Genomic DNA, 26,487 nt, shown 5'->3' on the forward strand with positions numbered 1-26,487 from the left:
CTCAAAAAAGGGCAGGACTGGGAATTAAATATTCCTGTATAAAGGTGAAAGCCAGGGAAGGTGGGAAAAGGGGAGGGTGGCAGTGTTGATTAAGGAGAGCATTACAGTGCTGGAGAGAGAGAGGATGTTCCAGAGGGGTCAAGGACAGAATCTATTTGGCTATTGCCAAGGAACAAAAAAGGTGCAACTACATTGGTTGATGTAACCTATAGGCTACCAAATAGTGGGAAAGATGTAGAGGAACAAATTTGCAAGGAAATTACAAAGAGATGCAAGAATTATAGAGTAGTTATAATGGGGGACTTCAATTGTCCCAATATAGACTGGGACAGTATTGGTGTAAAAAGCAGAGAGGGGCAATAGTTCTTTGACTGTGTTCAGGAAAATTTTCTACAGCAGTATGTTTCCAGTCCAAGAAGAGGGGGGACACTGCTGGTCTGGTTCTTGGTAATGAGGTGGGCCAAGTGGATCAAATATCAGTAGAACATTTAGAGGTCAGTGATCATTGTATCATAAAGATTTAGGCTGGCTATGGAAAATGACAAGGAACAATCCAGAGCATGAATAATTAACTGGGGGAAAGCCAATTTCAATGGGGTAAGAATGGATCTGTGGCAGATAAATTGGAATCAAAGGTTGGCAAGCAAAATGGTACATGAACAATGGTCTGCCTTTAAAGAGGAAACTGTTTGGGCATGGTCAATATATTCCCACAAAGGCAAAGGGAGGGCAAACAAATCTAGAGATCCCTGGATGATGAAAGAAATAGATTAAGATGATGACGACGAAGGGTAATTGTGACGGATCTAAATTGGATAATACAACCTAGAACCAGGCCAAATATAGAAGGTTCAGAGAGGAAGTGAAAAAGCAAATAGGAAAAGCAAAGGGAGAATATGAAAAGAGACTGGAACTAACATAAAAGGGAATCCCAAAGTCTTCTGAAGACATATAAATAGTAGTGAGGTGGTAAAAGAAGGAGTAGGGTCAATCAGGGATCAATGAGGGGATTTACACATGGAGGTAGGGGGCATGGCTGAGGAATCAGATGAATACTTTACATCTGTCTTTACCAAGGAAGAAGATGCTGTCCAGGACATGGTGAAAGAGAAGGTAGTTCAGATACTTGAAGGGTTTAAAATTGATAATGAGGAGATTTTGGATAGGCTGTCTGTACTTAAAGCTGACAAGGCACTAGGACCAGATGAGATGCATCCAAGGATACTAAAGAGAGGAAATTGCAGAGGCACTGACCATAATTTTCCATCCTTCTTGAGACTCGGGGCGGTGCCAGAGGATTGGAGAATTGCAAATAAAAACGTAAGAACATAAGAAATAGGAACAGGAGTAGATCATTCGGCCCCTTGTGCCTGCTCCACCACTCAATAAGATCATGGCTGATCTTGTGTTTTGATTTCCACATTCCCATTTAACCCCGATAACCTTTGATCCCCTTGCCTAACAAGAATGTTTCTACCTCTGCCTTAAAAATATTCAATGACCCCGCCTCCACCACCTTCTGAGGCAGAGAATTCCAAAATCGCACAACCCTCTGAGAGGAAAAATTTCTCCTCACCTCTGTCCTAAAAGGGTGAATCCTAATTTTAAAACTGCCCCTAGTTCTGGACTCACCCACAAGAGGAAACATCCTTTCGACATCCACCTTGTCAAGACCATTCAGCATCTTGTATACTTCATTCAAATCACCCCTCACTCTTCTAAACTCCAGTAGAAACAAGCCCAGTCTGTCCAACCTTTCCTCATAAGACAATCCACTCATTTCAGGCATCAATCTAGTAAACCTCCTTTGAGCCGCCTCCAATGCATTTATATCCTTCCTAAAATAAGGAGACCAAAACTGCACACAGCATTTGAGGTGTGGTCTCACCAATGCCCTGTATAACTGAGGCATGATATCCTTACTTTTATGTTCAATCCCTCTCGTAATAAAGGATAATGTTCCATTAGCCTTCTTAATTACTTGCTGTAACTGCGTGCTAACTTTTTGTGACTCACATAGCAGAACACCAAGATCCTTCTGCACCTCAGAATTATGTAGCCGTTCTCCATCTAAATAATATTCTGCTTTTTTGTTCTTGCCAAAGTGAACAACTTTACATTTTCCCACATTAAACTCCATTTGCCAGATCTTTGCCCACTCGCTCAACCTATCTATAACTATCCTTTGATCCTCATGACCTTTTACAACATACTTTCCTACCTACCTTTGTGTCATCTGCAAATTTAGCTACCATGTCTTCACTCCCCTTGCTCAAAAAAAGATGTAAAGATAAGCCCAGCAACTGCAGTCCAGTCAGTTTATCTCAGTGGTGGGGAAGCTTCTAGAAATGATAATTAATGACAAAATTAATAGTCAGTTAGATAAATGTAGGTTTTTAAGGAAAGCCAGCAAAGGTTTGTTCAGGGCAAATCGTGTTTTACTAACTTGCTGGAGTTTTTTTGATGAGGTAACAGAGAAAATTGATGAGGATATGATGTGGTGTACATGGACTTCCAAAAGGCATTTGATAAAGTGCTTTATATCAGAACTCATGGAATAAAAGGGACAGTAGCAACATGGATGCAAAATTGGCTGAGTGACAGGAAACAGAGAGTACAGGTTATTGTATATTTTTAGAACTAGAGAAAGGTCGGTAGTGGAGTTCCCCTGGGGTCAATATTAAAACCCTTGCTTTTCCTGATAGATATTAATGACCTAGACCTTGGTGTACAGGGCACAATTTCAAAATTTGAGAATGATACCAAACCTGGAAGCATTGTGAGCTTTGAGGATAGTGTCGAACTTCAAACATAAACATATTGTGGAAACGTCTGGTCCAATTGGCGGTGGGCATCATGGAGGGCAGCAGGGGGAACAATTCGGCGTGAGGGGCAGAAATTGGTTTCACAACAGCTTGAAATCACAGCGGGATCATCCGATGGTGTCCGCCATAGTGGAACGCGAATCCCACTGAAGGCTGGCGTGAACCAGATTTGCATCCTGGTAATTACACCAGCAGGAAAACACATCAACCCAGAACACGTCTGGACAAGTGAGACATGTAGAAGTCAGGACATACTGTTAGGGCCTTGCTCGGGCCACGGACATCCGAGGAGAAGAAGATGCTGGAGCCCTACAGCTATTGGACCCTGGAGCGACATGTGCATCACATGGTGGATTCTCATACTCATGGCTTCACCGCAAAACAGCTCTCAGAAGGCGGGAGGCCTCTGTTGATGCTTTGGGCCTGCTTCGGAATATCATAGCCTTGGCCATAGGCTGCTATGGATAACGGATAAAGGAGGAGGGGGAGATGAAGCTCTAGGTGTAAGTGGGAGAGGAAGGTGTACGTGGGGGGTGAGGTTGGGAAGGGCTGGGGGAAGAAATTGTCGGGGGGTGAGGTTGGGGGGTGGGGGCGAAGGTGTTGGGGGGGGTGAGGTCGGGAGGGGGGAGGAGGGTGTCCTGGGGAGAAGGGAGTAAGGGGGAAATGTCCAGATGAATGTGCAAGGGAGGGGTCTGTGGGGTCAATGACTGCCTTCAGGGGAGCAAACTCAGGTTGGGCATGGTAGGAGGGAATGGCATGTGTGAGAGGGGGCAGAGGGAGTCAGCAAGGTGAGGGCGTGTCAGTAATGGTAGAAGAGATGGCGAGGGTGGTTGGTGGGGACTTGGAGGAAGATATAGATCCTGGGAGTGGGAAGGTCAATGTGGACGGGGATGGGATTTTCAGGAAGGTAGGGGACACGCACATTCACCTGGACATCCTGAAATGGCATAGGTTCAGGTTGGTAGGTGACAGTGGGAAGGTGGAAGGTGATGCCAGGAGGTCAACAGTGATGGAAGAAAGAACATGGGTCACTGAAGGAAGGTAAAGGATGAAGGAACTAACGATAAACTTGAAAACCATCATTTCCCAGAAATGGAAAGTGAGCGGAGCTTCATGTTGGACAGGTACAGGTGCTGCATGGGAATGTGATCAGTGGGTGGAGATGTAGCTCAGCTTAGATGGACAACTGAAAGAGAACCCCAGCAGGCAGCATTGAAAATGCTTGGGACAGTAAGATGAGTGCAGTGGATGAAGGCTCCGCATGCATGGAAGAGTGCCTGCGCAAGGTTCGGAAAGACCCTGTCACAAACACACTTCTCCATCCAGAAACACTTGTGGCCTGGCTGTGTGCAGCTGAACTGCTAGTTGTTGGAGGTGGGGGGGGTGGTGATATGATGCAGGGGGAGCACTCGCAAAGCCTGTCAATGAAACTGAAAGTCAACATTACACCTTATTCAATGAAAATGAATATATTTTCAGATTATAAAGTGGCAAAATGCATTCACCCGTGCAACCACTTGTGATCTGAATTTTTCACTTTTCTAGACCTCCAATTTCTTGTAGGTGCTGCCCTGACATCCTCAGCAGGCTGGAGACAGCCTGTGCAATGGTTGGCCTTTTTGCCATTGATGACTTAGGCGTTTGTCCTCTGGAGAGCTGAGGCGTTGAGGGCCCTGACTTGCTTTGGCTGTCCTCCTGTGGGCCAGCTGCTCCCTCTGCGGTGACAGAGGACGAGGTTGAGGGGGTCACAGGCAAAGGAGATTCCAGACCACAGAGAGCCTCTGAGATTCCTGAGTGGATGACCCAGAGGGGTCCAGCTGCCGCTCCTCCTCCCTTAGGCGTTGGTCACTTGGCAGAGCTCCCTGTGAACCAAAGTAGAAATAATTAGTGCATGGCAACAGAATCAAAAATAGGAGAGAGACCTTTCATGGTTGCATTGCGAGAGGGATGATGTGGTGCAGGATCTTCATGTGGGTGTTTGCTGCCGACCTCACCATCACCGCCGGCATGGTCCATGTCCTTACCAGTCAGTGTGATGGCACACTCCTCAAGGTGAGTGAGGGGCCTAATGTGGGCCACTCCACCCTGGTCTGGGACCTCTACCTGATGATGTGAGCCAGCTTTTGCCGTATGAAAACTGATGGAGAGAGTGTGAGCAGGATGCATGGCACTGCATGGAATGTTTGTATGGTGAGCAGAACCATGGACAGGATGAGGACACAAGCTCCAGAGGATATGAGCCTGATAGAGATGTGAGGGTGTGTGTGAGAGTTAGTGATGTTGTCCATTGAGGTGTGAGATCCCTGTGGATCTGTGATGAGTTTGTGAGTGTGTGAATTGAGAGTGATGAGGTGGTTGACTTACCCTGGCAGAATGGATGAGAACATTCATCCTCTTCCTGCACTGGATGGCTGATGTCTATGCTCCAGTAGTGCTGACTGCTGATGCCACCGCCTCCCAGATAGGATTGGTGACTCTGTTGGACCTCCTGTGGCCAGAGTGGGGGTAGAGGACATCACAGCAGCCTTCCACTCCGTCTAGCAGGTGCCCCAGAGAGGTGTCACTAAATTTTGGGGCTGCCATCTTCTTTGCTTTTGGGACCATTTGTCGCCTGGAGCAGTCTTGGTCTGCAGACATGAAGTAGGCTGCGCTCTGGTACACTTTGAATATGACACCCGGAGCGAGGAAGTGCTGAGGTCATTGGGTGGCAGGCAAACCGGAGTCCGCCTGCCAGCGATACGGAGTGTTTCCCGGTGCATACTTAATGAGGCGGGATGCATCAGGACGATACAGCGTGAAATCGTGCCATTGCGCCAGTGGGTAAAATGTATTTTTTCAAGCCCGCTATGGCACTTAGCACAAATCCTGAATGATTCTGCCCATGTTGTTGGAATGGGGGGATAAGAGGCAGATGAAATTTAATGCAGAGTAGTGTGAAGTAGGAAGAACGCGGAGAGACAACATAAAATAAAACATGCAATTCTAAAGGTATTACAAGAGCGGAGGGACCTGGGTAGATAGGTGCATAAGTCATTGAAGGTGGAGGACAGGTTGACAGCACAGTTCATAAAGCATACAACATCCTAGCTTTTACTAATAGGGGCATAAAGTACAAAAAAGCAAAGAGACTAAGTTAATCTTGTATAAAATACTGGTTCAGCCTTAACTATGTCCATGTCTGAGCACCACCCTTCAGGAAAGAATGAAGGTGTATGTGAACGTGCAGAAAAGATTCACAAAAATGTTCCAGGGATAAGGAACATCAGTCATGTGGATAAATTGGAGAGGTTGGGACTGTTTTCCTTGGAGAAGAGAAGGTTGAGAGTTGATTTGATAGAGTTATTTAAAATCATGAGGTGTCTGGACAGAGTAGATAGGGAGAAACTGCTCCCATTGGTGGAAGGATCGAGAACGAGAGGGCACAGATTTAAGGTAGTTGGTGAAAGAAGCAGTGGAGTCATGAATAGAAACCTTTTTATGCAGTGAGTGATTTGGATCTGGAATGCACTGCTTGGGAATTTGGTGGGGAGCATGGTCAATTGAGACTTTTCCTCTCTTATTCTGTTAAAGTGCTTGAACTACTTAGCAGCAATAACAGTTCAGTGTCCCTCTCATCTCCAACCTTCACGTGGAAGTATTTCTTTAATTACACCCTTGTATGCCAAGCTGTCAGAGAAATCCATGCTTCGGTTGCCTAAGAGGCCTCAAATGCTAGACTGGACTGGCCTTTCTCTTCCTGCTTTGATAGTTTGGTAACCAGTTAAGGACAACTATGAAACAGGGTTTCACCTATCTCCTGTTAGACCTGGTTTCCATGCCCGATATTTTAGTAGTGCATGGAAAGAATGGGCATGGACAAATGTGCTCTCTCTGGGGATAGCTTGTATTTCCAGAAGCCTCTTTGTCGATGCTTCTCCATGTATTAGAAGGTTAGAGGGCCTGAGTGCTCCAGCAACTGCAGAAGAGGTAAAGGGCATGAAATTTGATTTCAGGGGTTGTGTACAATGGGCAACAGTGCATCTGATTTTAAGCCCGCATCTTAGTAACTCCCAGAGAAGTAAGCATTAACTAGCATGGTGTGACATTGCTGGTCATAAAATGAGTTGCACACTGAGGTAGTGGAATCTTTTCCTTCTTGACATTGTCTTTGGTATTGAACAAGGGGATGTGGGTACAATCTATGACATAATTACTTTTTAAGAACTTTGTAAAATGAGCTGTCCCCTCATGTTGCCATCAGTTGTCCATAGGGGATAAGATGAGATGTTAAGCTGAGGCCCTGTCTGCCTGTTCAGGTGGATGTAAAATATTCCATGACACTCCTTCATGAAAAGTTGGAATTTGTCCTGATATCCTGGGCAACATTCTTCCCTCAACCAATACAAACTAAACATGCATCTGAATGTTGTTGTTTTTGGAATCTTGCTGTGTACAGATTGCCTACACTTCAAAAATGACTATAAATTTCAAAGATGCAAAGCAAATACACTTGAAAAAATTATGAATTGGTTGTAAAGCACTTTGGGATGTTTTAAGATTAAGTGTGCTTTTATGCTACACATTTTTTACCATTCCGAACTATGAAGAGCAATCTTTGTGGAACCGTTTCTCCTTTTTATGTTTCAGTCCCTTGCTAGTTTAGGTGGGGCCCACTGTAATGCAGAAGGTCAAATGTACTAAGGAGAAAATGTGTGGAACTGGCTCATCCAGCCAGCTGCTGAGCAGCTTTCAAGCCAGGCTGAAGTTGAAGCTGGCTCAGGGTGTGTTGGCATGGCTAAAATCTGTGGTACCATTTGGGCAGCATCACTAAAAGGGAGACCCACTTGAGGGTTTCATTGCTTGTAAAAAATGAGCATGAAGACATTTTCAGTCTATGTTATTTTTTTCAAATGGATTTGACCAAAGATGCTCTCGCAGGGTTTTCTTGCCCTTAAATTAATGATTGCTTCAATTTGTGAAGGTGAAACTCTATATTTAAAAGTAGCTCTATTATAAGATGCTAAATGACTAACCTAGTTAACATGGTTGATTATCTTCATTCCTAGATGACCTCACAGGAAGAAGAAAGCCTTGGTGGTTGAATGATCCCACGGCCTTTCCAACCTCATTGCCAAATAACAAAACTCCAACCAATCCCCATCGACAAAAGAGATCAGTAAGCCTTGAACGCTTTGTGGAAACTCTTGTAGTGGCAGACAAAATGATGGTGGGATATCATGGTCGTAAGGATATCGAACATTATATCTTATCTGTAATGAATATTGTAAGTTTTATCCCTTTGTATTTTAAAATGATAAACATCTGTTGAATCTATTTTCTTGTTGTCTAAAATTCTTCTCTCTGCTATTTTAGTGGAGGTATTAGCCTATGTAATATGAATGAACCTCCACTACAATAGAAGAGTAGAATTTCACATTAAGCATTTGTATCTTTTATTGCACAGCGTAATTCTAAGACTTCATGCTCTAAAATGAGCTAGGCAGGAATACTTAAAGGGGAATTTCATCTGGGAGCACCATTCAACTGTGTGAGGGCCTCATCCACATGCAGCCTGCCTGAAATGGGCAGGAAGCTCCAACTGGCCAGAAGGCAGGGGAATGGAAGCTTGGGTGGCAGGAGGCCATTGGCTTAGCATCAATGGGAGATTTGTGGTCGAGAAGGTAAGTCATAAGAAGGGAGTTTCAGGAGGGTTTCGTGATTGGGAAACCTAGAGCAGAGGAGACCTAATTATTCATTGTGAGTCCCAGAGGAGTGCTCCTGGGCAGGATTTTACCAGCCTCCGGATGGCAGTCTGGGAGACAGGGGACCAGTAAAATCATGGGGAGCCGCATTGGATGGGTCGCCGATGTTGCCCCGCTACCAGGGCACTTACTCAGGAGCAGGATCGGACACTTAGAGACTGCCCACTCCAAGGCAACCCTTAGGTCCCCAGTGACTTGCCTGGAGGGTTTTTCTCTCTGACCCTCACCCTCTTGAGTAGCTTAATTTTTCACTTTCCTGGTCCAGCTCCTGAGGTCTCCTGCATGCTGCAGCAGTGACTGCATCTTCTGGTGGCACAACTGAGGCTTCAGAGTTGCGGCCTTCTGATTGGATTGGCAGCTTCAGGAGCTAGCCCACCATCCTTAGCTGGGCAGCAGGCTCGCAGGAGGCCACCTGTGGTGAAATTTCCAAGGTGGCCTCGCTGACGGCAGGTGCAGGCTCAGGACCCGCTTTTCACCTCAGTGTCTGGGTTCCGAGGGTCACACTAAAATCCAGGCCTTGGCTTCGCAAGGAAAGTGAGATAACTTGCCTTAAATTGGCTTATATGGTCTCAGGCCCACTTTCCAGTTGGCCTTACCTGTCCAGAAAACTGCATTGGTTTTTTCATCAAGTCAGAGTGAAAATGGCAGTTGAGACCTGGTGAACAGGTCAAAATCTGGATCAGCGTGAAACAGGGGGAAATCAGTAAGCAAGTCCCCTGGGCATGTTAACTGACCACCAACTGGTTGCTGCTAGGTGGGGAAAGCCAAAATCAACCTCTTTTATTAACACCAATAATCAAGCATTACCTGTTTGCAAAAGGATGCATTTCCCTGGCTGTATTTATTAGAGAGAAAATGAAGATAATAGATGGTAGTAAGTGAGTGCAAGATAATAATTCTGTCTTGTTGCCAACCATGAGAATAAAACTCAAGCATTTTATAAACACAACGAACCCTCCTGTACTGTTTGAAAGAATATAATAATGCTAGAAATAGGAATAGGAGTAGGCCATACGGCCACTGGAGCCTACTCCACAATTTAACATGATCATGACTGAACCTTAACTTCAACCCTATTTTCCTGTCTGATCCACATAGCACTTGATTCTTTTAGAGTTCAAAATTCTATCTTTCTCAATGTTGAATATACTCAAATGTTTAAGCATCTACAACTCTCTGGAGTAGAGAATTCCAAAGATTCACAACGCATTTTCCCTCTTCTCAGTCTGAAATGGCTATCCCCTTATCTTGAGACTTATGCCCCCCACCCCCCATTCTAGACAGCCAGGGAAACAACCTCTCAGCATCTAGCATGTCAAGTTCTCTCTAAATTTGAGATGCTATGGTGCTTCCAAAAATTTTTCCCACCGTGACTCCATTTTGACGTTGGAAAATTGGCATGACCCCAGAGAGAGCGCAGGGGTGGAGGCTGTGAGGGCAGTGGAGGGTGGTGGGGGGAGTAGGGAGAGCTGTCAGAGCCACGGGGGAGGGTAGAGCTGTGAAGGTTGTGGGTAGAGGGTGGGAGAGCTTTGAGGGCTGTGGAGGGAGAGTAGAGCTGTGAGGGTTGTCGTTGAGGGGGTGGGTGGTAGAGCTGTGAGGCCTGTAGAGGGAGGGTAGAGCTGTGAGGCCTATAGAAGGAGAGTAGAGCTGTGAGAGCTGTTGGGGGGTGGGGTAGTGGGCACAGTGCGGTGGTGCTGTGGGGGTGGAGCTGTGAGAGCTGTGGGGGGGTGTGGTGTGGGGTGGAGCTGTGAGAGTTGTTGGGGGGGTGATGTGGGGGTGGAGCTGTGAGAGCTGTGGGGGGTGGTGGTGTGGGGGTGGAGCTGTGAGAGTTGTGGGAGGGGGAATGGGGGGTGGAGCTGTGAGAGCTGTAGGGGGGGAATGGGGGGGTGGAGCTGTGAGAGCTGTAGGGGGGGTGGTGTGGGGGTGGAGCTTTGAGAGGTGCAGGGGATGTGGGAGTGTAGCTATGAGACCTGTGGGGTGGAAGTAGAGCTGTAGGGCCTATGAGAGGGGTTGTAGCTGTGAGAGCTGTGGGGGGCAGGGTGGAGCTGTGAGGCTTGTCGTGGGGAGGTGTGGTCTGGGGGTGGACCTGTGAGAGCTGTGGGGGGGGGAATGGGGGGGTGGAGTTGTGAGAGCTGTAGGGGGGTGGAATGGGGGGGTGGAGCTATGAGAGCTGTGGGGGGGAATGGGGGGGGGTGAAGCTGTGAGAGCTGTGGGGTGGGGAATGGGGGGGTGGAGCTGTGAGAGCTGTGGGGGGGGTGGTGTTGGGGTGTAGCTATGAGACCTGTGCGGCGGGAGTAGATCTGTGGGGCCTGTGAGGTAGCTGCGAGAGCTGTGGGGAGGGGAAGGGAGATTGGGGAGCAGACAGTGATGTTTCTTTCCCCTGCCATTTTGCAGGCTCTTAATGGTGCAGCAATTAGGCCTCGGAGCTCATTTCTTCAGGCCACGCCCACCGAACCTCAGCAAGGACAAAAATTGCACGTGTGTATGTCATCGGGCCTTGGATCCGAAGCCAGGGCAAATCCCACGAGACACCATTGCTCCCTGGAGGAGAGGGAGCTTGTGACCCCACTTACTCATCCCAAGACCCCACTGTAGATCACGACCCATAGTTTAGGAACATCTTGAATCGGTTCAAGTCTCACCGCAGGACTTGATGGCCAAGGAAGATGCATTCATAACTTGGCCAAACAGTGATTATCAACCTGCAAATCCTTCAAACACACACCAGCTGCAGGTGGTAAGAGTGGGAGATATTGCTGGTCAGCCATTTGATGGAAAGAAAGTTGGAGCCTCTACCATCACAATCCATAGCTCCAGGCTCCAAAATGCTTTTAAATTGTATGTTGCCTCAGAAACCTGAACTCCCTGAGTGAACTGTAACGCATCAGCACAGCTCTCACAGTGCTACACACCACCACAGCTCTCACAGCTCTGTTGTCCACCCAGCCTCACAGCTCTATTGCCCCACCACCCCCAAAAATCTCACTGTTCTACCCACCTCCACCCCACAGTTCTACCAAGGCCCCCATAGCTCTCACAGCTTTACCCTCTCCCCCCACAGCTTTCACAGCTCTACCCCCTGCGCCCCACAGCTATAAGCCTATTCTACTCAATCTTTCATCATAGGACTGCCCTCTCACTCCAGGAATCCATTTACTGGACCTTCATTGCTCTAAGTCAAGTATATCCTTCCTTGGATATAGAGACCAAAACTGTGCACAGTACTCTAGATGTAGTGTCACCACAACCCCAGACAATTGCGGCAAGACTTCTTTGCACTTGCACTTCAACTCCTTGTTATAGCGATTACATTTGCCCTGGCTCCCCGCCCAGCCCCCTACACCTTGCCAAGTTGCTTGCTGTATCTGATTGTTAACTTTCTGTGTTTCTCATACAAGGACACACAAATTCCTTTGAACAATGACATTTAACTCTGTTTTGCTATTTTTCCTACCAAAGTGATTAAATAACCTCACATTTCCCCACATTATGCTCCACCTGTCACCTGCTCGGTTAACCTATCTGTATCGTTTTGTAGGGTGGCCTTGACCTCCCTGCCTCTGAGCCAGAAGCTATCAGTCCAAGTCCAGGACTTGATGGCCAAGGAAGGTGCATTTATAACAAAACCAAACAGGTTGAATATCAGTCTGCAAACCCTTCCCACTCACACCAGTGGCAGGCACTAAGAGTAGGGGAAATTCTTGGTCATCCATGCGATGGAAAGAAAGTTAGAGCCTCTGCCAACACTATCGATAGCTCCAAACTACAACATGCTTGTAGAAGTGCATGTTGCTATAGGAACTTGGACTCCCTTAGTGATCTGTAACACAGCCCCACCATCGTGTTGCATAATCTGTGGGTTGAATTTTCCTGATCCCTTGGTGGCAGGAAGGCAGGGCTGAGAAAACAGGGGAGCATCATTAGAGTGGCTCTATGATGCAATCCTGCTGCCTGAAACCTTTCCCAGGGGCAGACATAGAAACGCTCCATGAAGTTGGGTTTCCCACTTCTAGGAGTTTAATTAACATAGTTAAGGCCTCAGTTAGTGATGATTCTTTGGCCTGGGCTGCATTTTGCCACTGACCGTGTGGCCCTCCAGCACAAGCAGAGGCTGTCAGCTCAAGGACGGCTTCCTCCCTGAAGCAGGCCAGGGATCCATCAGACCTTGAGGCACAATGCCCCAGTGATGGAGCCATGGGCAGGATAGGCCACATATGCACCCAAACAACTCCACTGGAGGGGCTTCCCCTCCCTTCCAAGGAGCCTAATGGCTCCAGTTCTGATACTTTTTTATTTGCATCTATACCTCTGAGGATGCCTCCATGTTGAAATGCCCTTGGGGTTCCCAATTTGCTTCAGCAGCGCTCACCTTTCTTGCTGGAGCTGCCAAAGCTCCAGAGCTGTCAGACTTGTGATTGGGCCTGCAGCATTGAGAGCCTGCCTGCTGTCCTAAATAGGACAGTGAGTTTGAAGTCGACCAATTTGGGGCCTGCCTCCTGAAAGATTGTGCAGTTGGTCCTCTACCGGCAAGTGTGGACTCTGGACCCCAATTTGGTCCCAATGTCGAGGTCCCAAGGTGGGATAATTCAGACCTATGTCTTCTCCTCACAGCTTGATTTCCCAACTAGCTTTGTATCATCAGCAAAAGTGGACACATTACACTCGGTCCCCTCATCTAACTCATTAATATAGATTGTAAATAGCTGAGATCCCAATACTGATCCTTTTGGCATTCAACTGGTAACAGTCTGCCAAACTGAAGATAACCTACTTATTCCTGCTCTCCTTTTCCTGTCCTTAAATTACCCCTCAATCCATGCTGATATATTACCCCCAGCACCATGAGCCCTTATCTTGTGCAACAAATACATGAGTGGCACTTTATCAGAATGTCTTTTGAAAATATATATATAGACCTGTTGATTCTCCTTTATCTACCTGGCTAGTGATGTCCTCAAAAAAAACTCTAATAGATTTGTCAAATAGGATTTCTCTTTCCTAAAACCGGCTGACTCTATCAAATCATATTATGATTTTCTAAGTGCTCTGTTACCACTTCCTTAATTATGGATTCCAGCATTAATAAATAGAGATAACTGGTATCAGGCTAGTTGTTCTGTAGCTCCCTGTTTTCTTTCTCCCTCCTTTACTGAACACTTGCTTCTCTCCAATCTGCTGGGACCATTCTAGAACCTAAGGAGTTTTGGAAGATCACAACCAGTGTGTTCACTATCTCTGAAGCCACCTCTTTTAGAATGCTAGGATGTATGCCATCAGATTCAGGGGATTTGTCAGCTTTCAGTCTCATTTATTTCTAGTTTTTAATTTGTCCAGTCTCTACATGGAATGTATTATCTAAGCAGGGATAGAGTAATGATGGGGCATTCTCACTTACAAAATTAGACACTCTAATAGACCCAAACTAGCATGAGGTCTTCCTGGGATCAGATTATCCTATAAACCTCTCAATTATTGCACCTGTGGTTGCTTCTGGCATTGGCAATAATTTATTTTGCTGGCGACATACAAACATTATTTTTCACTATAATAATTAGTTTTTTTCCTATGGTGTATATTTAAAGTTTAGTCAGGAATTTTCAAAATCGTCTGTAAAAGATTGTGACAAATGTTGCATTTGTTGATTAGTTGTTGCTGTTTCTCAATAGTCATCAGTTCTTGTGATTGACTTTAAAATCCATATTCCTGGGTGGAGCTTCACCCCATTGAGAATGAGGAAAATGCACGAATGCTTCCCATGACTTTTGTCCATCGAAGTGAATAGGTGGATAATAATGGGGAATGAGTATATTTGTGCCCTCAGTGGGGGAGGCTCAGTAACAGAAGCTCACAGTCACAACACTAGCCTTCTATTTGCAGAATATCTTGTATTTTTACATTGTTTATCAGTTCAGGCCTTTTTGTTGCCTGTATTTCTTATGTTTTTAATTTTGATTTTTTAAAGTATTCTTTTGTCATTTGAGCATTCCTTTCCCAGACCACACACTGTTTAAATTAATGGACAGACAGCCAACTTGTTTACTGTTCTATAACTAGCAACTAGGAGGTCCACAAGTGTGGGCTGCATTTAATGCTGGCAGTGGTAGCCCGGAAAGCAGGCCGGGAAGCTAGGGGGCAACCGCACCATGGCTGCTTTTGGGAGTCCCAATGCAATTCCATGCCCTTCAGGCAATTTACTGCCTGACGTCAGAGGTCTCATCGTCCATTCAAAGGTGGAGATTCCACCTTCGGCAGCTCTTCAGTCCTGCAGCGTCACCAGGAGCGGAAATCACCACACGGACTGCGCCTAGGATGGAGGTGGTTTTGGAACCCAGGTAAGTTGTTAGGCTCTCTCAGGCCAGTCAGCAGGCCCCAGTGAGGGGGATGGTGGACTTATTGAGGACAATGGAGTCTTTTAGTGGTGTTGGACCTTGCCACTGTGAGGGCCTTCCGTGGGCTCCAGTTCCCCAATCAGGAGACCCACCCTTGAACCTGCAGCGTGGTTGCCAGCTTTTAATGGGTGGCCTCCCCATGTAAAGGAAGGTCCCCCGCCAGCGGCGGTGATAAGAGGCCCTTTAATGGCCATGTAAGGGCCTCAATTTTAGCTTCTGGGTGGGAAGACCATCTTGAATCTTCCATGCCCTTGACTGAATCACAGGGCTAAGAAGATGATGGTCTGTCCAACACCCGCTTACGCTTCCAATTCAATGTCCCTCCAATCTCCTAGCCCACTTTCAGGCAGTATTAACCAGGTTGAGACCGCATACCTAAAAGTGAGGTGTTAACTGGGTGAAGCTATAACACAGGACTACTTGCATGCCAAACAGCATAAGCAACAAGCGATATCAGAGCTAAGTGGTTCCACCAACGGATCAGATCTAGGCTCTGCAGTCCTGCCACATCCAGTGGTGAATGGTGGTGGACAATTAAACAACTTACTGGAGGAGGAGGCTCCACAAATACCCCCATCTGCAATGATGGAGGAGTCCAGCACATCAGTACAAATGATAAAGCTGAAGCATTTGCAACAATCGTCAGCCAGAAGTGCCGAGTGGATGATCCATTTCAGCCTCATCTGGAGGTCCTCAGCATCACAGATGCCAGTCTTCAGCCATTTTGATTCACTCCACGTGAAGGCACTAGATACTGCAAAGGCTATGGGCCCTGCTAATATTTCAGCAATAGTACTGAAGACTTGTGCTCCAGTACTTGCTGCACCCCTAACCAATCTGTTCCAGTACAGCTACAGCCTGGGCAACATGGAATACTGCCCAGGTATGTCCTGAGCACAAAAAGCAGGACAAATCCAGCCTGGCCAATTATTGCCCCATCAGTCTACTCTCAATCATCAGTAAAGTAGTGGAAGGGGTCCTCAACAGTGCCTTCAGTGGCACTTACTTAGCCATAACCTGCTCACTGATGCCCAGTTTGGGTTCCACCAGGGCCTCTCAGCTCCTGACATCATTACAGCCTTGGTTCAAGCATGCTCAAAAGAGCTGAACTCCCGAGGTGAGGTGAGAGTGACTGCCTTTGACATCAAGGCAGCATTTGACCGGGTGTGACATCAAGGAGCCCTAGCAAAACTGGAGTTAATGGGAATCATGGAGAAAACTCTTTTCTGGTTGGAGTCATACCTGACACCTCCTCCCTCAGTTCCAGGACATCACTGTAGGAGTTACTCAGGGTAGTATCTTAGGCCCAACTATCTTCAGCTGCTTTATCAAAGACCTTCCTTCCATCATAAGGTCAGAAATGGGGACATCCACTGATGATTGCACAATGTTCACACCATTCTTGACTCCTCAGATACTGAAGCAGTCCATGTCCAAATGCAACAGGACCTGGACAATATTCAGACTTACACTGGTAAGTGTCAAGTAATATTCAAGTGCCAAGCAATGACCATGTCAACAAGAGGGAATCTAACCATCGCCCTTGAAGTTCAATGGCATTCCCATCACTGAATTCCCCCATTATCAACCTCCTGGGGGTTACCATTGTGCAGAAATTGAACTGGACTAGCCATATAAATACTGTGGCTACAAGAGCAGGTCAGAGGCTAGAAATCCTGTGGTGAGTAACTCACCTTCTGACTCCCCAAAGCCAGTCCACCATCTACAAGGCACAAATCAGGACTGCGATGAAAAACTCTCCACTTGCCAGGATGAATGCAGCACCAAAAACACACAAGAAGCTTGACATTATCCAGGACAAATCAATCCACTTGATTGGCACCCCATCCACAAACATACACTCTCTCCATCACCGATGAACAGTGGCAGCAGTGTGTACCATCTACAAGATGCACTGCAGAAACTCACCAAGTCTCCTTAGACTGCACCTTCCAAACTCACAACCTCCATAATCTTGAAGGACAAGGGCAGTAGAAACGTGGGAACACCACCATCTGGAAGTTCCCCATTAAGTCACTCACCTCCCCGACTTGGAAATATATCACCGTTCCTTCACTGTCGCCGGGTCAAAATCCTGAAACTCCCTTCCTAACAGCACTGTGGGTGTACAACCACATGGACTGCAGTGGTTCAAGAAGTCACCACCTTCTCAAGAGTAATTGGGGATGGGCAATAAATGCTGGCCTAGTCAACAATGCATACTTCCATAAATGAATAATGAAAAGACCCTATTAAATTATGCTGTGGTTGAATTTTCCACTGAGTTTCCCCTCACTTCATATGGGAAGTATCTTCCCTTCACTCAGCATCTCTCAGATTACCCAGCTGAAATTACACAATTACAATTTGAAGAAACAATCCCTATCTGAACAGCCGGGAAATGATGGTGCTGATTCTAAGCACCAAACAGGGATGTGGACAAGTGAGGAGCGGGCCACTGGGGAATATTAGTGGGAACACTCACCAACTTTAACAGCCAGATCTGAAAGATGTGCTGTTGGAGACTTCCCAACAAAATGGGTATCAGTGAGTTTGGGTGTCCTACTATTATAATCAGGTAGCAGGAGGCTGCTTCCGGGGACCAAAGAGTAAGGGCCTCGACACTAAGGTAAAATGTTAATTGGAGTCTGTCTAACAGGGATCATAGTTAGGGGAGGGGAAGTTTAGCCTGAGGCAGGATTTCTGAAGGAGCACTTTTGTCCCTCCTGGACTCAAAGCGATCTAATTATTTTTTTTTAAAACTGCCTGTCCGGCCTCTTCTGGCCCTCAGATCCACTTCCTGACATTAGCCACTTAGCTTCAGATTAATATTTTGCCGTTGAGCCCTGATTATGTCATTGGAGCCCATTCACATATTTAAAGAAAGACTCTTTTGGCTTTGGGTGAGTGTGCTTGCTGCCTGCAATTTAAAATTTTCATTGGTGGGTGAAAATTTCAATTTCACTGCCCACTCCCAGTTTCTACTGGGTTAAAATTTTCTCAATGTTTCTAACAACTAATCACATCTAACATTTCAGTCCATTTATTGGTCCATGTCACACTGCAGTAAATGGAGAACAAATAAGAATATTGCTTTGAAAGAATGTATTTGGACCTTTTTGGTCATAGCAATTATCAATGAATTAATAGTTACCTGAAGGACGTGGAAGCTGACACGATGACTTTTGCAATAAAAATCTATTTACATTTGCCTGTGTTCACCTATAAATATAGAAATATAAAAAAGGATATGTAACAACACGCAAAATTAAGGTGATGGCTACTTTAAACAGAAAGATTTTAGGTACAAGCTCTAAGATATGAGGAATAATTTTATAACATCATATTCTTGGCAGGATGTCCTCTCAGCTGAGAGCATAAATCAGGAATTGAGACATGTACTCCCCTGGCTTTCCGTCCATTAAATCATATGTTCAAATTCCTGATATGTTCTCTGCACTGGGAGCATGATTTCATTAAATAACCAGTGAAGCTGTAATTAATTATGATATTACTGTCAATATGAAGTTGTCATAATAAAAGCGGAAACAAAAAGAGGAATTTTACTTTTGTCTGACTTTGTGTCTTTTCTTATTTTCTGGAGGTCAGGTTGCCAAACTTTACCGTGATTCCAGTCTAGGAAATGTTGTGAACATAATAGTCACTCGTCTGATTGTTCTTACTGAAGATCAGGTAAGCCGAGGAATCCAAAAATGACTATTTTCTTCCATGATCACTTTTTACTTTGATTGTTGTACTCAAATAGAAAGGTAATTCTGTTACTGGAAAAATGCTGGGGAAGAAATACTCTGGTCATACATGTAAAGACATTGTAACTGCTTGCAACAAAAATGTGTTATTGTCAGAAGTACTTATCTCTTGATGTACCTAGTGATTTGTTGGGCTGAAGTAAGACATCAAAAAATGTCAAAATAGAAAATTGTTACATGAAATAAAGGGTGCTTTTTCAAAAAGAATTAAAAAGAAAGCTGCCCTTACTAATTATCATCATTTTTATTCTTTGAAGAAAAACTGGTTCTTCAGTAATATGTTTGGATTTCTCTGGTATACTTGTTGCATTGTAGCCAAACTTGGAGATAAATCATCATGCAGACAAGTCCTTGGACAGCTTCTGTAAATGGCAGAAATCCATTCTTTCTCACCAAAATGATGGAAACACCATTCCAGAAAATGGGATTGCTCATCATGATAATGCTGTTTTAATTACTAGGTAAGATGTGGATATTTGCATGTTTGCAAGTTCTAATCACAAAGTAAATGTCTAAGACACAGTGACTAGTAATTTACCTACATTCATGTCAGAATGTGGACTTCAAACTTTTAAACTGTTTTTTCTATCTTAAATTTCCTTCATGTAAGTTCTCCCCCTCTTTTGTCCACTTAAGCTAGATTCTTCTGTGAGGGTCGTTGTTGGGGAGTTGCCAATACCCCATGGGTCCTGCTCTCAGGAGGTAGGGACTGCCACTCACCCACTCTGATTTTTCCACAACCAGCTGGGAGAGGTGCAGACTCTGAACGGCGACTGACTAATCTGTGGGAGTCAGGATGGAAGATGTATGGAGACTGGAACAGCATTTGCTCTGAGCACCAGCCTTCTAACACTATTTCTGAGCCTCCCTAATTTCGAACTTCCAAGAATTCTTTTCCAATCTGTGACTGTCCAAGTAGACTATGGCCGGGATTTTCCGGCCCTGTCGCGGGTGGGCCCCGCCACGGGCTAGGCGGCGCCCCAGTCAGAAGCCCATTGACCTGCGGTAGGACCGGAAGATCCTGGCGGCGGGAGGTTGCGGAAAATCCCGCCCTACGTGTTAAAGATCTATGCAATTTAGTGTCAGTTAGGCTTGCATGATAATATGTGAGCAAAAAAACTGATGCCAGCAGGAATTAATAGCTATGTTAGGGGAAGAAAGGAGAAATTTATAGTATGACTAATGCATGTCCAGTGTTCATATCCTGAATTGTCATTGTTGAGGTGATGCAATAAACTGAGAACAAATGAATGTAGTTAGCCAGCTGCTTGTGAAATAAAACTCACTAACATTTCAGTTGCTCTTAAAGATCTGATTGCATTTATCAGTCAGATACACAGAAACATAGAAATCACATTATGCAATATTAAAATACAAAAGCCAAATGTACTTCCAAGACGTGATTTCTGAACTTTACAGCTATGTGTAAGACAAATGGGATGCTTGCCTGTTTGGAAGAAACTTGAGCAATTCTGTGCCAGAGACAGCGAATAAGAAGTAAAAGTACATTTTTAAGTATGTGATGTATTTCTGAATGTTTTTCTTTTTATATCAGTTGTGACTGAAATAGAGTAAAATGTATGAATTGTGCAAACACCATATTTAGCAAAACCAGTGCTGCTTCTCAAACTTAAATTATGTGTAAAAGAGTGTTTTACTCGAACATTTGCCAGGATAGTTACAGTCACGTTCTGAATACATGTCAGGCATAGATGGGAATGATACAATGATACATGGGAATACTGTTAAACTTTGGATAGTGGATTAAAACAGGCTGTTAATTTTCTTCCAAAGTCTTTTTGTTAAATGAGGTTTTAAGTAAGGGTGAAAAAAGATCACTACATTTACAAGTAATGTTTTTTGTTGACCTTGTTTCATCAGTCTCTCTGAGCCCTACCCCCAACTGCAGGTGAGGGGGCGAGGTTGGCAACCTCCATTGATGCGGTTCCAAAATAGCCTTCAAAGGATGCATGAGTTAATTCTTCCCCGATCATTCTGAGGGAGAAAGCAGAGAAGTGTCTATGATCAGGAAGGCAGTGCTATGCAGGACCATGAGCATAACCCATCATGCTATGGTGCTCTGTGTTTTTCATTTCAGCGATTTGTAATCTGTAATTACCTTTCAGATTACATTAGCAGCTTCCTTTATGGCTTTGTCAGTTTAGCCAGTGTGTAGCTGAGATATATAGGTCAGGAAAATAACAAGTTGACCTCCAGTCTCTGCTGAGTTAGCTGATCATGTGGTTTTAGGAGCACTTCAGTTGGCTTCAGGTCTTTTGGATAGAATAGGAACAGAACATTTTTGACATGTTTGGCGAGGGGGAAGAAGAAGTCAGGAGAGACAGCTTGAAGGATGGTCACTATCACGTTGAATGAAGAACTCACAAATTGCTAATAGTTGTCTGGGACGTTAGTTGAAGGGGGTGGTTGGCAATGGAGGAAAAGAGCCTTCAGTATGATCCTAGGGTAATGAGCAGGTTTGGAAGAGAAGAGCGAGGCTCAATAGAACTTGCAGTGATCCAGTCCAATCTGGCAGTGGATTTCCATGTCAGATATGCTCAGATTTGAGTAGCCAGCCTCAGTTAATGCTTCACAGTACTAATATACTTAGATTTTTTATCCAGTCAGCAGCACAAGGTTAATTTCCATTTTTGGACCATCTTGTGTGTAAATATGCACAAAACATGAAATACTGCCTTTCCTTACTTGCAAATAAGAAATTGCCAGGAAGCTTGTTCCAGCAGCCTTTACTAGGATAAGGCCAAAATCTGACTGGTCTTCTCCCTTTCAATGATAGAATAACTAAAGGAGAAAATTGAGTATTGGGACAAGGGCCTGATTTTATCTCTGTGTAAGTGAATAGGTTTTGAGTGAGTTAAAGCCGGACCCATTTGTTACTGTCACCAGATCCTCTGCCTTCAGCCTTGGGAAGGAGGGGAAGCCAGTCTCTTTGTACCGTTCTTAGCAGGTTAAATGTTGCAGTACCACTGCTGGCGAATATGCTTGGAGGCACTGACAGTTACTGGGCCCCTTTTCCAGATGTCACCAGTAGGGAAATCTGTTTTTAGCCACAAGGCAGTATGAGCAGAACATACTGGTATGTGCTAACACATTTGCAGTTTGTTATCTAATAAGGTCAACCAGTCAGATGTATGTCTTTCTTCATACACACTAGAAAATGTCATGAAAGAAAAAACATTTATAATCACAGCCAAAAGCACTAGACTTAGAAATGCGTTCCCATCTGACACTATTTATGTTTGACTTACAATAGCAGAGTAAGAGAAAAGCTGTCTTTAAAAGTAGTGATGCTTATTCTTTGTTGAAGGTATGTGCTGTTTACATTTTTTACATTCTCTGTTCTTTACTTGTACTGAGATAAGGGCTTCGAAGAATGTGATTGTGGATCGTTCAGGGGCAGAATGAAAACAGAAATTTTTAAAATAATTTTTTTAAACTGCAGTAACCTTTAATTACACACAGATACAAGCTAAAAAAAGGTCAATATATGAAAAAAAAGCCATTGTCTCAAATGTTTTAAAATTTTGTTTTGGGATGTAAATGTTAAAGGAGGCCAATTAGCTTAGATGGCTTGCATGTGGTTCTCAATAATGCCAACAGTGTGGGTTCAATTCCTGTTCTGGCTGAGGTAGACGTGGGACCTGCTTCCTTGGCCTGCCCCTCAGAGTGGAAGGCAATGGTAAACCACCACTGAAAAAAAAATCTGCCAAGGGAATGGCTCTGGATGAAGCATCAGCAAACAATGTGCCAAGAAACTTCCTTCAGGCCATGCACACATGAATGAATATAAATATTGAGGAAAAATATAAATAGTATACTTGTAATTTTGATCATCTCTTTTTATCACCTGCACCTGTAATTAGTGAATTATTAATATAATCTATCTCATATGTTGACAGAAAATGTGCAGTGCTTTACATATTTAAAGAAAATTGTTAGTGAGTTGTCCACTATTTTTCCATCTCCCTATGGTGAATGGTTGCTTTTTTCTAAGCAAGTTGAACTGACCTCACAGCTAGCTCTTCACTATATCACGTGGGACCATTGCTTCACATGAATAGTATGCTTATAAATGAAATTATTATTTAACATTTTGAGGATACTTGGCAATTATTGTTTGTCATGTTGAGAATGTAACTTGGCTATTAAAATATAGACAGGAATTTTAGAAATCTAGAATTACACAAGTTATAGTCACAGTGCTAGTATAGCTTCTATTACTGATTGCTATTTCACTAACGTAAAGTTGCTGTTGCAAGACTTGTTAACATCAGAATGCATGAAACTAGAATGAAAAATGTCTCAATGGAGCTGCAAAGCTGCTGCAAAGAGTTTTGTCACAGAGCAGTAGGAAGCAAGCTTGTACCTGCAGATTCCTTACGTGGTCAGCTTCTAATTTCTGCTGTGGAATCAGGAGGAGATACAGAACAGGTGTTTCCTCACATGAAAGAGAGAAAGTTGGCAATTGAGTGACCCCATTCTGTTCTCCTGTGGTACATAATTGCTTACTGAAAGCAGAGGCTCATGACCATTTTTCTTACTAGCCTCTTGGCTATGCTTGTACAATGAGACTATCAAAACAGACTGAGTTGCGGTGCGTTTTTTATGCAAGTACATTAGACAATTGGATATAGGTATCTCCTAAAATTCACAACATGATAATTCTCCACCTTAGTTGGGATACAGGGGCAAGTATCAAGTAATCATCCTGAGCTGCTCTTGCCAGTTGCCCAGTGGCTGGTTATAAACTGATAATAACACCTAGTTTGCTCTCTTGGTTAAGGAATAGGGATATTCCTATTAACCATGGTATTTGACAGTAATATATATCTAATGTAAATATTCCATGAGCATGAAAATGATATTATTACCACACCATCTTTTGCATCACCTGAAAGCTCACTTATGCTATGGAGCATTTTTTTAATGAAATGCTGATAAGCTGATAGTTTCCATGTTTATATTATCTGTAAGGCGGTGTGACTTGCTATAAAGTTAGTATCAATAGCAGTAACTCATCTTGTTAGAAATGAGTCTGGATCAACGTTCCCTCTAAGCCATGCAGTCGCGTCACAACCTGAAGGTTCCCGTGCAGGCTGTGCACAAGTTGGCCTTTTGAGTTATCACGAAACATGCAGCTGTGCAAAAAAAAAGAGCCATGCATTTAAACAAATCACCCGCACAAGTCAAATTAAAAATGAGCATGTATGTTGGTCTGGAGTGTTTTTTTGTCTTTGGCAGTGCAAATGAAGTTGATGTGTTTTTACTATTCATGGATTAATTGTAGCTGGCTCACACTATAGCTATACATCAATATTTATTGTGTATTTATAACCTCATTAGTTAAAAAGAGTACGGCAATTCGGAATTACATGTTCGACAGTTCAATGATTATTTATCATTGTCTTTGAAATGGATTTGGATTATAATAATACATGGAATGTGATTCAAATACCTGTTGGTGGGGTGCCAAACCAAAAATATGAATCTCTCTGAATTTCAGAGATTATATTGAACTGAGACAAATTGAAATATTTTGCTGGGTTTTTATTTTGCATTTCCAAAATTGTGAAATTGAGGATTCCGGGGCTGATTTTGTCTGCTGTAATTTGTTTGTCAGTACAAAGAGTTGTTGTTTGTGCTGGTTTAACTCTGGTCTAAATGGTCAAGAACTGATGTTAATCCTGCTGGAATGGTAAAGATCTAACAGCACTCTGATAAACTGGATCAGCTGCATCTGACTACTGCTACTGCTGGCAGTGCCAGTGCTATGTTGCAGATTGGAAGAAGGTGCGTTTGCTCTATTTATGGAATTCTACTTCCTCAGATCCTGTGAAAACATATCCCCACAGTCATTGCCAGTTAGGTGCACCAATGACTATAAATATGATTGACATTTTGGCAGGTGCGGCAAATCAGATGCCACTCCAGCATGCTTCCTTTAATGCAGTTCCATGCTTCTAAAGAATCATCCAATGTAATGCTTCATTAGGCATCCACTCATATCTGTGAAATCAGATGTGCTATCTAACCTCCTTTCAAAATTGGAACCTTTTCATGCACAAATCATCTGTCGAATCAAAATCTGGTTACCTGAGTCTGCACAAAGCTGCCCAAATTGTAACCCGGATTTGTAGTAGTCGAGGATATATGCCTCTCATGCTGTCTGATCTGCCCACTATCCTTTTTGATGGCCCTCCTTCTCCTCCAAGCGCTTTGGTAGGGGGAATTCCCATGGATGCCAGTAATGTTGCTGGAGGCAAAAGAATTAAACTATTTTCACAAAGGCTTATGAGAACCTAAGCACCATGAGAAAAAGATGAAACCAGGGAATGACCTCAAAAGCTGCTGAATCAGTTTTTTTTTCAGGCCGTTTAGAGGTATGTCTAGAGATTACTACTACTCAGAGGCAAGCAACATTCAGGAGTGTACTACTTGGCTATCCTTTGGATGCCACATATTTCCAGAATAGAAGACACAGGAGATAATGTAACATACCACTATCATATTTTAATGAAGTTCCCAGTTGAAACTTCCTCTGTCTGCCCTTTCGTGGTGATTGCATTATCTAATGACTCCAATTAGGTCCATTTGATGTGTGTTTGCTGGGCCAAGAGAAGCGGTAATGCTCAATAGGACCAAGGGTGGGCATGCTGTCCAACACCTTCCCTGCTACCCATAAAATTTTAATCAGGTTGGAGCTGGGTGGGTAGGTGGTGGGCAGGTCACCTGCTGGATTTTATAAGCCCCCTGCCTTCAAACTTGTCAGAGGGGGAGTGTAAAATCTAGCCCATTGAAATTTTATTGTGCTTTTGAGTTTGGAAATCTGACCTGAGAGCACTTCATGTTAAGGTTGGGTAATAATTGTAAGAAAATCCCAAGTCTGGCCTTCATCTTGATAAGTGCAGAATTTATAATAAAAGCAAAATCATTAAAAGAAAAAAAAAATGAAGCCTGCCAGTATAATTTGGCTTGTGACTTTGTTTTTCATAGTAAATATAAAGTATGCTTTTTTTGGCCAGTTTTTTCCACAACTCTTCAGAAAGCTTTGGTTCCATCAATGCCAGTGATCTAAGTGGTCGCACTCATGTATGAGCCTGGCCAGCAAATATGAATGTATTTGACCACAGGGAGTATTACAGCCAAGCCTGATATAGTTTTTGCCTGCTGATCACATGTGTGCATTCTCTTGTAGGTAATAGTGCGAGGTAGTGATCAGGGATCAATGGCTGGCTGATTATTCCCTTCACTAATTCAAGAATGCTGTAGCCAACTAGCATTTATCAACCTTTGTAGTCTTAAAATAACATTTATTTTTGGGACTGGTAACTTGACATAGAGTAGAGATCAAATCTGGAACTTTCTCTAGTTTTCTTGTGTGTGAGGTGTTGTTAATGATTGTTGCAGTCTTCTGAGGTAGGGGATGGAATTGTCCCAGGTTTTCACTAAGTGCGAGAGAGAGTGGGTAAAACAACATTTTACATGCTGGCCGTAATGGCGGCTTTTCACGCCGTATCATCCCAAACCTGCTGCATTAATTATGCATTCCTGGGAAACATGCCATTTCCATGGCAGACATGCTCCAATTCACCCGCCATGCCATCACCTCACTAGTTCACCATGCCAGGCACCACATTTAAAGTACAGCCACAGCACACCTCTTAGTGTCAATGCTGCACAGAAGAGGTCGGTCATCCAATGCTGATAAAGCATGAATGATCTCATCCATGCCACCAGGGTA

At 44.1% G+C, this 26,487-nt stretch overlaps 1 protein-coding gene across 1 annotated transcript in view; it reads left to right on the forward strand.

Annotated features, from left to right (window-relative positions):
• The window catches only part of adamts6 (ADAM metallopeptidase with thrombospondin type 1 motif, 6), a 347,102-nt gene that overhangs the window by 18,084 nt on the left and 302,531 nt on the right, over positions 1-26,487 (forward strand). Inside the window, exons 5-7 of the mRNA XM_041191657.1 lie at positions 7,871-8,088; positions 18,565-18,648; positions 19,041-19,186. Coding sequence (XP_041047591.1) covers positions 7,871-8,088; positions 18,565-18,648; positions 19,041-19,186 — 448 coding nt within the window. The remainder of the gene's footprint in view (positions 1-7,870; positions 8,089-18,564; positions 18,649-19,040; positions 19,187-26,487) is intronic.

Source organism: Carcharodon carcharias, chromosome 1 (genome assembly GCF_017639515.1).
Source record: "Carcharodon carcharias isolate sCarCar2 chromosome 1, sCarCar2.pri, whole genome shotgun sequence".
In the NCBI taxonomy this organism is placed as follows: domain Eukaryota; kingdom Metazoa; phylum Chordata; class Chondrichthyes; order Lamniformes; family Lamnidae; genus Carcharodon; species Carcharodon carcharias.